Consider the following 15,071-nt stretch of genomic DNA (forward strand, 5'->3'; position numbering starts at 1 on the left):
GGAACCTCACCAAACTGGCTGTGGTAAAAAACAGAACTAAAAAAATACCCAAGTCTCCCCACACCCCAAGCCAACCCCATGAGGGGAATTTCTGAGGAGGCACTGAGGGGCTTGGAGCATTTCAGATTTTTCTGTGACTTCAGAGAAAAGGCTCAGGATTAATGGAAGGAGGCCACAAAGGTGCTCTGAGGGCTGGAGCCCCTCTCCCCTGAGGAGAACCTGAGCACTGGGAGCGTTCAGCTGGAGAAGGGAAGGCTCCAGGGAAACATTCCTGTACCTGAAGGGGGCCTGCAGGAAGGATGGGGCACAGCTCTCAGCAGGCCTTGTGTCCTCAGGACAAGGGAGAATGGCTTTACCTGCTGGAGGGTTGGTTTAGACCAGGTACAAGAAGGATTTTACACTGAGGGTGGGCAGGCCCTGGAATAGAATTCCCAGAGAAGCTGTGGCTTCCCCTGGATCCCTGAAAGTGCCCAAGGCCAGGTTGGATCACCCTGGAATAGTGCCAGGTGTCCCTGCCAAGGCAGGGGGGGTTAGGTGGCCTTTGGAAGGTCTGTTCCAACTCAAATTCTTCTGTGATCCTACACTGGACCAGTGAGACCACAAAGGTTTTCCTCAGTAGCTGGAAATCCAAATTCAAATATCCCAGAATTGTGGAATGGTTTGGGTTGGAAGAGACCTTAAAGCTCATCCAGTGCCACCCTTGCCATGGGCAGGGCCACCTTCCACCAGAAGAGGTAATTTGTGGATGCTCAGCTTTGTTGCCAGCTCATATCCAGGGAGTTAATGACACTGAAACTTCATTCCCACTCAGAGCTGGGCTAGCAGCCTGCTGGGACTGAGATGGAAGTTTTTCCTAGAGATACAAACTCCCAGAGCTGAAGAGATGGCTGGGAAGGAGACAAGGAATGAGGGAGCCAGGAGTGCAGGGTGGTTTTTTATAAAGCTGGAGCAAGTGGAAGGGAAAGTCACAGTGCTGCAGCTCATGGAAGCTGATTTTAATGAAAATGTGAGGAATATAAGTTTCTCCAAAGGGTCAGTTCTAAAATCCAACCCCCCAGAAGTGGATATCAGCATACACAGAGCATGAAACAGCTGAGATGGGAGAAACCTTCTCTGTTAGCACAGAGCAATGAACCCCACCACATCAGCAATCATCCAGAAGATTAAATCATCCAACTCTGGGTGGCACGAGAGCCACAAAGGCAAAGCTGCAGAGCACTTTGAAGAGGCAGATTGATTTGTTTCACAGCCACAGCTGCTTTTCCCAAGGAATCCCTCTTGAGCCACCCTGCTCCTTTCATGCCCCAGCAAGCACAAACCAGGCAGCAGATGAGTCAATATTCCTTGACCAGAGTTTTGAGGTTTCTTCAGATCAACAGAAAAATCTGCTGCTGGAGGGAGGAGCTCCTAGAAGGGGAAAAAGGAAGACATATCATCCACCTTCTTTCCCACACCCTCCCTGGCAGAGTTTTGGATCTCCAGCCTCAAAAAGTGCAGGATTAGAAAATAAATTATTTAGGGGCTCGGATCATTCATTCCATTGAATATCTCTAAGAGCTGCTAAAGAAAACGCTCAGCTCTCAGAGTCATTGCTGATAAAAGAATGAAACAACTGTAGTGAGCAGCAGGAAAATGCATCCAACAGCCATCAGCAAAATCTACTTTGATTTTCCAGAGGAGTTACCTGAGTTCTGTTTGTAACATTTATGCAAACAAGAGCTGTGCAGGCACTGTGTGTGAGCAGGCTGCTGCTGCACAGACAAATACTGTCAGACACATAACCCAAATAACTCAAGAGTTCAGGATTTACAGAAAGGCTTGACAGCAGCTGCAAAGAAATTTCAGTAGCTCTAGAAAGCTTCTGTGTTCTGAAAACAGAAATATCAACATGTGCATGGAAGTCACTTTTTGTGGGTCTGCAAGGGCTGAAATCTGTGCCACAAAATGACATTTTCATAGGATTCAGTTCCTGATCACCTCCTGTACACCTGGCAGCCCTTCAAGGCTCCACCTGAAATCCTGGGTGCCTTTCCCAGTGTTTGCAGACTTCCAAAGGCTCAGAGAACCACGGTGTGCAGACCAAAACAAGTAAGGAACAGAGGTGGGGCATCCATGAAGAGACTGGAAAGCAGGAGATTTAAGGGATTTAAACATTTCTAAGGATTCCAGAGCAACAGGAAGGAACAAGCAGAGTTTATTCATCACCCAGGTGCTCTGCAGGGACAATTCAAAAGGGGATGCTTTTGGAGGAATGTTTTTGATGGACAATTAAAGCCGTTTGCAAGGACAAGCAGCACTGAGTAGCTCAGGGCTGGGCTGGGCTCCCACTTGGTGCTTGACCTGCTCAGGATCCACTCCCAGGGAAATCACTCAGGGCAGATTTTTAGGCAGCAGAAGGCAGAACTTTGCTAACACTTCTGTTTATATCCCAGCATTTCCCACCAGGTTTTCCATTGGTTTGTGGGAAGTGAAAACAAGAGGCTAAACAGCCCTCAAGGACTCTGATAAACAACACAGAGCTCGAGGAGGGGAAACAACCCCATGGAATACTAAGCCCACTTCAGCAGTGAGGGCTCTTGTCCCAAAAAGGGGGAAGAAAATGCAACAGGGGGATTTAATTCTCTCTGCTTTGGCACAAAAATACAGTGTGGGTTCATAGATAGGGATAGCCCTCCAAGATTTCCACAGAGATGGGAATGCAGAGAAATCAGGAAATGGGAGGCTGAGGAGAGTCAGGCCATGGCTGGAGCAAGGGGCTGAGCCCCTGCTGCCAGCCTTGACCACAAAGCAGCACCAGGCTTTGGAGGCCACACTGAGGATGATTTCATTGTCTAACCCAATGATTCTCAGCATAATTCCATTTTTTTGGATGTGTACTGAACCCCAGATCCAATCTTTGAACAACGATGATTTCATCATCTTGAAAAATTACAACAATTTCCAAAGTATTTTCTTGCAATTCTTATCCCAGTTTTAATCTGTTGCTTTTTTTCTCTCTATCCTATATAGATTCCATGATTCATTTATTATCATTTCTCATCCCATTGGCATCCCCAGTCCTGCTGATTAATTTCAGTTACAAACTCATTATTTCCCTTCTATAAATATTGCATTTTCATTCTACTGCTTTTTATAGTCAACTTTGCTTTTTGTCCACCTGGGGCTCTCACTTTCAATTTACCATGAGGCAAAGCCTGAGCTGAAATGCAGTAATTACACCTCCCTGCCCTGGCAAACGGAATAATTTATTTTCCTTATGGATGGAAGCAGCTGCTCTGCAATCCCACAGCAATCCCACAAAAAAAAAAAAAAAACAAACAAACAAAAAAAAAAAAACCCAATACTTCTGGCTGGCCAGATTAATAATGGAAACTGTTGGCTTCTGGAATTTGAGAAACCTATGGAGATGGATTGCAATATATTGCAACATTTGCATTGAGGAAGGAGGAAGGGTTGACTCACACCCCAGCCAGGTAGATCTGGTTCCACCTGCAGGAATATTAAAGCAGCACCCAATCCATCACTGCCAGAGCAGCTCAGGTCCAAACCCATTGGAATTCTGGAGCTGACTGCCCACAGGAGGCTCTCCCAGTTCTTCACCCACTGGAGTTATGGTTCATTCAGTCTTTCCACTCTTGACCCTTCAGCCTTTGCCACAAATCCCTGGGATCCTCTGAAGGTTTGGGAAAGTTTCTGAGTGCTTCTCCTAGAAGTGTGAGCATGTCCTGAAACAGAAAGGAAACATGGAATGATTCAGGATTGTGTTCCTGCCATTTCTCATGGCCTGGAGCACACACCCAGTCACTCAAGCCCAGCCAGGTGGGCAGCACTCCTCCAACTCCACAACCCACAATTTGGTGGGTTTGAAAGGATTCTGTTTAAAAACTCTGTCCAGCAGCATGGCCCAAAAAGCAGGATTCTTCCCTAATGAGGAAGGGAAAAGCAGCTGGCCTTTCAGGGAAGCAGGGGGGAAAGTGGGAAAAAGTGAAGCCTCACCTGAGACTGAAGCTCTCCAATCTGAGCTATGGTGTGAGGAATAGACAAAATTCTGGAGACTGGAATTATTAGGAAAGAAAGGAATGTGTGGTACAGCACAAACTTCCAGCCTGCTCATCAACAGGGGAAGAGAGCTGGGAGCTGCAGGAAGGCTCCTGCCCCCTCCCAAGGAGGGAGAGAAGAGCTCTTCCTCCAGGAAAACCCTCCTGAAGAACAGCCACAGGAGACCCAAGGAATTCTGCACATTTCACTGCTCCCCCAGCTGCTCCAGAGGCACTTCCTGCCAACAAAGCTTCCATCTGTGGGACACTGGCACAGAGACAGGAATTCCAAGAAGCAATCTCAGAGTATCCCAAGGCCTCAGCCTCCATCACATGTTGCAGGTGTGGAATCCTTGCACATTCCAAGACTCCCATGGCCAAGGATGAGCAAAGAAGCCCAGTATGGGCAGTTCCCTCCTATCACATCATTTAATTTGCCATTTCAGCTTGGACAGCCCAGCAGAAAACAAACTGGGGAGAAATAATCAAAAGAGACCCAAATTCCAGGACTTCCTGGCAATGACCTTCAGCTTCCATAAATCAGGCATAAATCTCCTCAAATGACTTAAGGAGAACATTGGTCCCAAGCATTTTATTCATGAAATGGACCCAAATTCTATTTTGGTTTGCACTGATCTCACTGCCATATAATCAGGGAGAATCTGAATTACAGATTCTTTCATTACAGCACCTATAAAATGTAGCATAATTTTTTTTTTTTTCAACAATATTTGCTTACCCTGGAGTAAAACTTTTCTTCCAATTTCTCTTGGATTAAAGCACCTTCCAGCAGAGTCTTTTTTCGCCTGAGAAAGGCAACCTTGGCCAGCTCTGCTTCCTTCTGCAGGCAGTCAGGACAGGTTGAAGTCTCATGGATTTCAGCTTCTGTCACCTGCAAGAGGAAACGTTGATGCCATGAGCAATGTCTGGCCTGGCAACTTTGAGAACAATTAATAAAAATACACAGAGCTACTGTCTAAAGACAAAAATTGGCTTTTTAGGCAGTGGTAAAATAATTCTGAGTCATAATTCCATCGTCTATAACTATTCCTATGCTGACTGTGTGTAAGGCCTTAAGCAGCAGCCAGAGGAATTATGATTACAAATTATATATATACACATTTTATAAATAAATTAAGATGCAAATAAACTCTGGAGCCATTAGTTCAAACATGCAGCTCTGAGCCAGAATCCAACCCAGACTCTGCAGTTCTGTCTGTAAGAGAATCAGTGCTATTCAGTGATTCCTAGGTCAGTTTATCCACCATGAAATCTTAAAGCTTATTTAACAGCATTACACAAATCCCAGGGCTGGTGCTTTTATGAAATATCAATGGTTTTATCTGATCTAATTGACTCAGATTCCTTCTGGCTCCATAAACACATTAAATTGCTACAAAAGCAGGGGAATCAACCTAAGGCAGTCCCATCACAGACCTCTCTGTCCCCTTTTCCCTGACTTTTCTGGATAAAATGTTGTTGTGTGGAGCTACAGACAGAACCAAGCAGAAGAGCAGATGAAACTACTTTTCTCAGGGAATGTATCCCACAATGTAAGACAAGTAAAAAGCAAATAAAAAATTCCATTAATTTGCAAGGTGGGTTAGCATTAATAGAAATCTAAAAAGCAGATGGCTGAAATGTCAAAATTGTTTTAAAAGACAAGGAAGCCTGAAATAATTATCACACCAGAACTGACTTTTAAGTGTTATTTTTAGGTGCAGGGATGAGGGGAGGAGCTGGGGCATAAAACCCATCCTGTGATGGGAAAAACCCACTGGGCTGGTGACAAAAAAAAAGAAATTTGAATTAGCTAAAGATGATACAGAGACTTCTTAAGCAGGGACTGAGGTCAGCAAGATTTTATTGGAACTGCTTTTATCAATATTATCCAATACCTAAGAAAGCTGGGAGCACAGGGAGGTTTTGTCTTTGGAATTCTTCAAATCCTGGAGTCACAAAGACTTCACAACAAGTTATATGCAGAATAATTTGATAAATAATTGGGACAAACATAATCAGAGAAAGATGCTTTCTCCTTCAGCTGATCCAGGGCTTTTTATAAAATAAATGATGACCCCAGCCTTCTCAATCACACAAATCAGGATTTTATCAGCAGAGAATATTTTATGGTGGTTATTTGATAGCAACAGTTCTACAGTGATGTCTAAGAAAGGAGAAGGATAAATCTTAGGTTGTCAATCCAAAACCTCTTCCAAAGCCCTGAACCTGGCATCAGGAAGGTCTGCCTGACTTGATCCTGTTATTATGTCTCTTTCTCCAGTGGTTCTCCCAGAATTTAGGGAAAATCTCCCTTTCTCTCCCCCAGTACCTGTTTCACGGCCTCCCTGGTGTTTTCCAGCAGGATCCTGTTCATCAGCTGGGCAGGAACAGCACAGGAATCTCGTGTCTCAGCGTGCCTTGCTGGGCCTCCCCACTGCAGCCTGCTGCCCGTCCCTGCCTGCTGCTGCTGCATCCTGCTGCTGCTGCTGCTGCAGGAAGAGCTGAGAGCAGCCAGCTCTGCATGGGCCAGGACAAACCAACGGGGCAGAGCGTCAGTGCCTGGCTCCGGGAAAGAGGAATTGCTGCCCTTCATCTGGGCCACCTCACCTCTGCCAGGGAAAACCCAGGGCCAGGGTCAGGCCCTGCCTGCAGCAGCAGCAGAGCACAACTGAACACAAATGGGATGGGAGCTGTAGGAACCTGCACAGTAAATGGCTCTAAAATCAGAATTTAAACACAAGTGGGGATGGGAGCTGTAGGAACCTGCACAGTAAATGGCTCTAAAATCAGAATTTCAACACAAGTGGGGATGGGAGCTGTAGGAACCTGCACAGTAAATGGCTCTAAAATCAGAATTTCAACACAAGTGGGGATGGGAACTGTAGGAACCTGCACAGTAAATGGCTCTAAAATCAGAATTTAAACACAAGTGGGGATGGGAACTGTAGGAACCTGCACAGTAAATGGCTCTAAAATCAGAGTTTGAATAAAAATGGGGATGGGAGCTGTAGGAACCTGCACAGTAAATGGCTCTAAAACCAGAATTTCAACACAAGTGGGGATGGGAGCTGTAGGAACCTGCACAGTAAATGGCTCTAAAATCAGGCTCCAAAATCAGAATTTCAACACAAATGGGATGGGAGCTGTAGGAACCTGCACAGTAAATGCTCTAAAATCAGGCTCCAAAATCAGAATTTAAAGTGGGGATGGGAGCTGTGGGAACCTGCACAATAAATGGTTCTAAAATCAGAGTTTAAATAAAAATGGGGATGGGAGCTGTAGGAACTTGCACAATAAACAGCTCTAAAATCAGAATTTCAACACAAATGTGGATAGGAGCTGTAGGAACCTGCACAATAAATGGTTCTAAAATCAGAGTTTAAGTAAAAATGGGGATGGGAGCTGTAGGAACCTGCACAGTAAATGGCTCTAAAACAGGCTCTAAAATCAGAATTTCAACACAAATGGGGATGGGAGCTGTAGGAACTCTCACAATAAATAGCTCTAGAACAGGCTCCAAAATCAGAGTTTAAACACAAGTGTGGAGAGGAGCTGTAGAAACTTGCACAGTAAATGGCTCTAAAACAGGCTCCAAATATAGGAGGAAATAAAAAGACAAAAGGTTAATGGCACAGGATAAATAGATTAGCAAAGCAAGCAGTTAAATACTATGACATTAAATAAACTGGCTGTCAATAATACAGATTTAGCACCTTACTACCTGAAACTGCAACTTGCTAAACCCAAATTAATTAATATATCAAGAGAGCTCTTCATCAATAACTCTAAGGAGCAATTTGTAAGAAAAATTAGAGGCAGTGTCCACTGAAGTCACTCTGGAAACACCTCCAATAAATTCCACAAACTACAGAAAGGCAATTTTGTTTTTTTGGAAGAAATGCAATTAGAAAACACTTCTCACCTAAAGCTTCAACAATCATTTCCTAAATTCTTTATAAGAACTTATTTCAAAAATATCATTGCCTCTTTCATCTTCTCTTATCCTTCCCAGAAGCACATAAAAATGAATAAAATCGAGATTAGACTTCAGCTGGGCGGGTTAGGATGGATTTACAACTTCATTCAGGGCTTTTGGGGAGATTTTCCAGAGGCTTAGAGCACAATCAGTGCAGTATTTCATGGGGTTGGTGGGGTGGGGACATGGAAACTCTGCAGGTTTCCATGCCCAGATTTCCCCCAAAGTGTGGCCAGTTGAACTCCAAGGATTCACACCCAAATTCCTGCTGGGAGGTTGGGTTGTATCATTTGAACAACCCCTCCACATTCTGTTTTTTTTCAGATTAACTTCAATTTCCAGATAGGCACTTGGCATTCCAGTCCCACAACACAAATCCTCAAAATACGGAACAATGGGAATATAAAATTTCCCCTAAATTCCCTGGGATTTCTCCTCAGAAATACAGTATTTATAAAGGAGAAGGGAATCCATAATTAAAATTAAACAAAGCAGGAATTTTGTGGCTTCATGGACAAGACGGAAATTATGTTTAAGTTCAGAATTGAGCATCACAGAACAATTTACTCCTCCTAAGAAGATGAGGTATAAAAATTATTAAAAGGAAAGACATGGTGACAATTTATGGACACATAAATAGAAATGTAATTTAAAAAAAATTCTGAGGGTGTATCATAAATATCTGAGTGGAAACTACAATTTCAGTCATCAGGTGATTTTCCTTACAAGAACCATGTAAAAAAGTGGAAATCATGTGCCACTACTAGGTTTAATCACATTAATAAAATATTCCTGGCAGGTTAATTTATGCTGGACATAAAATGAATAAAAATATTAAAAAGTCATCATTGTGAGGGCGGAAAAAGACCAGAATAAAAGCATTTGAGTACTCAAAGGGAGAAGTAAAACACATCAGGTCCACTGAGCATTCAGTGACAGTTTAATACCAGCCTGAATAACTCACTTAAGGTTCTTCTGACATCCACGAGTACAATTTTATTAAGAATTGGTTTCTAATAATGCATAAATCCTGTGCTGCCACACACCCACCCATCTGCTCATCTGCACCTCCAGACTTCAGAAGAAACACTGGCAAAGGGAACAGCAATTTTTAAACCTCACTGCACGACTCAGTGCTGGAGCTACTTCATATTAACTCATGCTTAACAGGAATTTCAGAAAGGATATAAATTAGGGATCAAGGACTAGAATTTTTCTGAAACAAACCCAAAGTATGATGAGAAAAGTCTGTCTTTTAAGTGAAGTATTTACACATTCAGATCTCCCCCAGGTGTGGGGGGTTCCCCTGCCCAGGGGATCTCAGCTCTTGCTTTGGGGTTGGGTTTATTCCATGTCTCTCACAGATTCCCTCTTTTCCAGGTGTGATCCAGACCTGCTGCAATGCTCCTTCTGCAGCTGGGGTGGCAGATGTGAGGTCAGTGCAGAGAACCCCTGCCAGTGCCAATGTCTGCTCCACAAGGACATTTTCCTGATGTTTGGTTGCTCCAAATCCAGTGCTCCTTTCTTCACTGCAGGCAGAGGTGTGTGACAAGAGCAGCCCAAGTGACACCAGCACAGCATCAATGCCAGCCCCATCTCACCCAGCAGGAAGGTCACAGAATGTGAAATGTTTGGGCAGCAAAGCCCCACAAAGTGCACCAGGAAGCTGCTGTGATTCCAGCAGCCCAGGAGAGACAAGCTAATCCTCGTATCTGCATCCCAAACCCTGCTGAGGGGGTGGAACTCAGTGACCTCTGTGGGTTTTGTAGGTTTTCTCAGTGACCTGTGTAGGTTTTTACTCCAGCCTTAAGTGTAACATTTGAAATCCACAAGGAGGGAGTAGAAGAAAATCTTTATGAGTTTGCTTTTCCTTTGATGTCTGACTTTGATTTAATAGGAAAATTGACAGGCGTTTTGTTGTTATTATTCTCTACTAATACTCTTATTTTAAAGAGGGTAAAAAGTAAAAAGAGATAACTGCGAAAGGCAAAAATCAATAACTGCTCTTCAGTAAGGTTTTACCTCTGCAGCTCCAGATAGCATCTTCATAATTACCTAGATTAATTTTACAGTTTCAGATGAACATGCTGACAGCCTGACCAGCAAAGAACATGACAAAGACCACTGCAGATAACACAGAACTGAGAGAAACAGGCTGAAATGTCAGGCTGTTCATCACAAATAGGAATTAAAAGTGAGTAAAACTCCTCCAGCACAGTGAATCACCCTAGAGTCACACAACAACCTGGGCTGGAAGGACCTTAAAGCCCATCCAGTGCCACCCTGGGACACATCCCACTGTCCCAGGGTGTTCCAAGCCCCATCCAACCTGGCCTTGGACAGTCCCAGGGATGGGGCAGCTCCAGCTGCTCTGGGCAGCTTGTGTCAGGGCCTGCCCACCTTCCCAGGGAGCAGTTACAGGAACAGTGCAGAAAAATAAACAGCAAAGCAGATCATGGAGACACATGACAAAAGTGAGAGGCAACTTGTAAGCACAGCACCAGCCAGGGGGTTAAAGAGCCCCACCTGAATTTTCAGATACATCCAAGCTGAAGAATTGCCTTTTCCTGAGTACATTTTAAAGATGACTAACATGGAGCAATCTCTGTGGAACTGAGATTTTACAGTTGTGCTGTGATGCATTTGCCTAATAACAGCTCGTGCTACCACACTGGGGTGGAGGGACAAAGACAACTCTGATGAAAATTTCTCACCTCTCCTGAGACCAGTGTGTTTTTCTTCTTCCAGCCCACAAAGAAAACCATGAAAAATAAAAATGACATTCCAGAGCACTCCCACAGGCCAAGCAGAACCCTTTGCTCTCCCCATCACATTTAAGCCTATTAGTAGTAAGATGAGAAGGAAAGTCTTGAGGCAATAAAACAGCCCCTAATTCAGAGTACCCTGTGTGCTCAGTGCACACGATTCACTGAGCTGAGTGTGCTGAGGCGACTCACTGTGCAGCAATCCATTTCCAGGTGAGCTCATCTACTGCATTAAAAAACATCTCCAAGCTGCTGAAACAACACAAAAATTGGGGGCTACCAAGTGCTGAAGGATTAAGTCCAATAGAAACATGTATAGATATCAGAAGACAAAAGCTGCTGTGCTTATTTTATGGTAACATTCTGCAATAAAAAAAGGCATTATGATTGATTTGGGGATAACATGGCTGGGTACTGTGTTTGCATCAAAGAAAATCATGAACCATATTTTGTGCTCTTCATATGGATCATTGGAAGCACCAATGTACCTGAGGCTGCCACAGGGACAAGTGACAGGACAAGCAAAGACAAGCCAGCTCAAGATTGTGGAACAGGACTGTGGGACTCAGATTCAGTCAAAGAAAGAAACTGAGAATTTCCAGCCAGGCAGAGGCCTGGGAAAGAACTGGAGAAGAATGTAAATATTCTTTATATCTCTTGTTTTTCATATTGTTTATAGTTAAGTTCTATCACTGTGTGTCAAGCACTTTGCACCAATGCTGTGGGTTGTTTTCACTTTAGAACCAATGGAGTTGGTCCTCACAAAGCTCTGTATAAAAGAGCAGTGTATTTTGAATAAATTGGAGTTTTACTCTCAGCAGCCTTATAATCTAAGTCTTCTCATTCCCGTCTTGCCTTGACAGTGACACAGGACTTGCTGCCCATGCTCAGTGACCGCTCTGACTCCCCCTGCCAGCAGCACCCCCCAGCCAAAGGCAGAGCATTCCCCGGTGCAGAACTACAGGGATCTGCAGGTGGTTCTATGAATGAAATCCTTCAAGGGAAAACATCCTCAGCCTTCAGCTGTGGTTCAGTGCCTCTGAACTCATCAGTTCCCCTCACAGTCTCCAGGAATCGGTCACAGGACTCTGATGTATTTTAGGAAGAGTCTTTTGGCCAGGAGAAGCCTCCCTGGTGCAGATGAGCTGCTCCACACTCATGCCTTCCCTCGACTGCAGGAACAGGAATGCAGGAGAGGAGTCAGGAGCCCCAGCACTGCCAGGGTTTGGGAAGGAGCTCTGTAATTCACACCAGCCTGGAAGTGACCTGAGGAGCTGTTTTTTAGGACAGTTGGGTGCTTTGAGGATGCTGGTACACAAATCCCATGCCATGAAGCACCCAGGCAGGAGGATCACAGTGACCTACAAAACTCCAAGTTTGCTCACTTCCCATCACCATGTAGATTGAGGAAGATTCCCCGTCTGCTCCCATTATTTTTTGCTCAGCTACAGCTTTCTTGCTCTTTTTTCTTAATTAAAAATAGCATCTCTGACCCACTTTTTGACAGACTTTAGCAGGGCTTGCATCCCACCATCTGCTGTCACAGTTCCTTGCATAACCAGTACATGGAAATGGATCCTTCCTTCCTCCTTTCCTTCCTCCTCCTCCTCCTCCCTACACTCCATCATTATTTGGGTAAAGCTGCTCCATTGTTCCTACCAAAATTGGTGCCCTACTGCCTCCCTCAGCTTGGGAAAGGAACTAAAACAGGGCAAACAATTCAATTATCAATACTGTTGATTAACAAGGGGGAAAACCCATTTCACACAATAAATTCTGAAGTCATGTTTGCTTTGGAGGGAAAAGTGCCTGAATTTCCTAGTACCTCTACAGCAGGAGATAAAAAGCCTGAATTCAATTAAACAATTAAATGTCAAACATGGGGACATTTTTAATGTACTTTTCCAGGTTTTGTGGTAATGCATCACCAGGATAATGTCACTACATGGGGGGAGCATCAAAGCCATGTGAGATATGGGAGACAAACTGCTCTCCAATAAAGCATAAAGGAGAAACTTTGTACTTAATTACTTGGCTAATTAGCTGGCTTAAATTTTATACACAGGTTGTTAAATTAAGTCAAGTTTACATCTCCTTCCAAAAGCAACAATTACAGCCTCTGCTGAAGTTACCCAACTCACCAGCAGGAGTTCTGAGGGAAGATTTGTCTGACCTAATCCCAGTGTCTTTATTTTTCAGATCAATCCGTTTTCCCATGGCATCAATCCATTTTCCTATGGCAGCTCTTTCCATGGCTGCAGGATCCACTGCTTCAAACTCCTCCTCTGCAAGGAAAAAAGGCAACTTTGAAGACACATTGTGAGGAAAGCAAAGTGGGAGGCAAATAATCCTCCACTTGAATGTGCCAGTCCTCCCTGCTAGGGAGGAGAAACCCTGAGCCACAGCAATACACAGATGAGGCCACAGATTTCAGCTTCTGCTTTATCCCTCATCTCCTGCAGCTTTAAGGTCCTACCCAGCCCTCTTCAGTATTTCAAATCATGGAACTACCCCATGAAAAAAATTGTTTTATGGCCCAGCTACTTTTCATATATGGTAAAAAAGTGAGATAGCTGTAATTATGGGATAAAATTCTTCATTAAAAAAATTAAATGCAAATTTCTCCCTTTCTAGTATCTAAAAGGAACTTAAATGGAAGAAAATGTAAGACTATTTACAACAGCAGGTAGCGACAAAACAAGATACTTTTCATACATGGAAAAAAGTAGCTTGGAGAATTGTTTTTTAAGGGGCCAGCAGAATTTCAGCCTCACAAGATTACTAGGGAAGGATTTCCATGGCCAAGTCCTTCCCATGGAGCTGTCTGAAGCATGGATCTGGAGGACACTTTGCACAGCAGGGACATTGCATGCAATTTTCACGTTTATTTTTACTGATTCAAGTCCCCACTGCACTGAGTGACTGAAGCTGTGGAAGGCAGGCCCCAAGCAGGGAGAGCTCTGCATACCTGCAGGACTTTGGCCTGCCAGTGATGATGAGCTTTCCAAAGCCTCTGACGCAGCTGCCCCCTCCAAATCCTCTGTGGAACACCAGGATCCAGGTGTTTCACTCTCCTGCTCCTCGCTGAAGGACTCAAAGGTGTCCCCTGAATAGTCCAAGGCAGGGCTGCTGTCACTGCGGCTCAACCCCAGCCCCTTCCCGTGGCTGCCGGAGCTCTCTGCTGGGGCAGCTGCCATGGGACTGCACTGCAAATAAAAACCAAAACAGGATCAGTTTCACTGATCACTTACAGCAGCATGGGAGGTACATTGGGATGTTACAGTCACATCACAGCAGATTAAACAGCACAGCAGATGGGTAAAATCACAACTCAGTCGTCATCAAGCCAAAGCAGGATTAGAGCAGCACACGGTCAGATCCACCGGGTAAGCGTACAGTACTGAACATTAGCTGTGACACCTCAGCAGCATTCTTTTCAAATCTGTAGTGGATTGCAGTAATGCTTGGATAAAACTCTTCATTTTAAAAAAATTAAATGCAGATTTCCTCCTTTCTAGCTACAACAGCAGGTAGTGACAGAACAAGGGGGAATGCGTTGAAATGGAAAGAGAGTATGGATAGATGAGATGGTGGGGAAAAAACCTCCCAGGCTGCTCCAAGTAAAGTGTACAGTGGCCTTGGGCACTGCCAGGGATCCAGGGGCAGCCACAGCTGTGCCACCTCCCAGGGGACAATTCCCAATTCCCAATGTCCCATCCATCCCTGCCCTTTGGCAGTGGGAGCCATTCCCTGTGTCCTGTCCCTCCATCCCCTGTCCCCAGCCCCTCTGCAGCTCTCCTGGAGCCCCTCAGGCCCTGCAGGGCTCTGAGCTCTCCCTGGAGCTCCTCCTCTCCAGGGGAGCACCCCCAGCTCTGCCAGCCCCGGAGCAGCTCCGTGCTGGGCAGCTCCCCCACCAGGGCCGTGCCGCCCTCGGGGGCTCCGGGAGCCGCTCTGCCCTGCCCTGGCTCCCCCGGCCCTCAGGGACGGGCTCGAAGAGCTGCTCCTCGCTCCTCCGACACACCGCACCTCGCTCCTTACCCCGGCCCGGGCCCCGGGGAAGAGGCGGCCCCGGCGCTGAGGGCGGAGCGGGGAACGGAGCGGGGAACGGAGCCCGGAGCGGGGAACGGGGAACGGAGCGGAGCCCGGAGCGGGGAACGGAGCTCGGAGCGGGACCCGGAGCCCGGAGCTCGGAGCCCGGGGTGGGGAACGGAGCCCGGAGCCCGGAGCGGAGCCCGGAGCCCGGAGCGGGGAACGGAGCCCGTAGCGGGGAACGGAGCCCAGAGCGGGGAA

The 15,071-nt window shown here is 45.5% G+C and overlaps 1 protein-coding gene across 3 annotated transcripts in view; it reads right to left on the reverse strand.

Annotated features, from left to right (window-relative positions):
• Positions 1-980: 980 nt before the first annotated feature.
• The window catches only part of C4AH8orf48 (chromosome 4A C8orf48 homolog), a 429,052-nt gene continuing 414,961 nt past the window's right edge, over positions 981-15,071 (reverse strand). Inside the window, exons 1-7 of one of the 3 annotated variants that reach the window (XR_014952469.1) lie at positions 14,178-14,541; positions 13,750-13,987; positions 12,923-13,066; positions 6,370-6,557; positions 4,777-4,929; positions 3,463-3,725; positions 981-1,407 (exon numbers count right to left, since the gene is read on the reverse strand). Coding sequence is in view for 2 of the 3 variants with exons in the window: in XM_085570819.1 (XP_085426945.1) it covers positions 3,621-3,725; positions 4,777-4,929; positions 6,370-6,557; positions 12,923-13,066; positions 13,750-13,987; positions 14,178-14,189 (840 nt within the window). In the remaining variant the exon portion in view is untranslated. Of the gene's footprint in view, positions 3,726-4,776; positions 4,930-6,369; positions 6,558-12,922; positions 13,067-13,749; positions 14,542-15,071 lie in introns of those variants that run through there. The other 2 variants (XM_085570819.1, XM_085570820.1) reach the window with 2 other exon arrangements.

The sequence above is a fragment of the Lonchura striata genome, chromosome 4A (genome assembly GCF_050655825.1).
Source record: "Lonchura striata isolate lonStrDom1 chromosome 4A, ASM5065582v1, whole genome shotgun sequence".
Taxonomy (NCBI): Eukaryota; Metazoa; Chordata; class Aves; order Passeriformes; family Estrildidae; genus Lonchura; species Lonchura striata.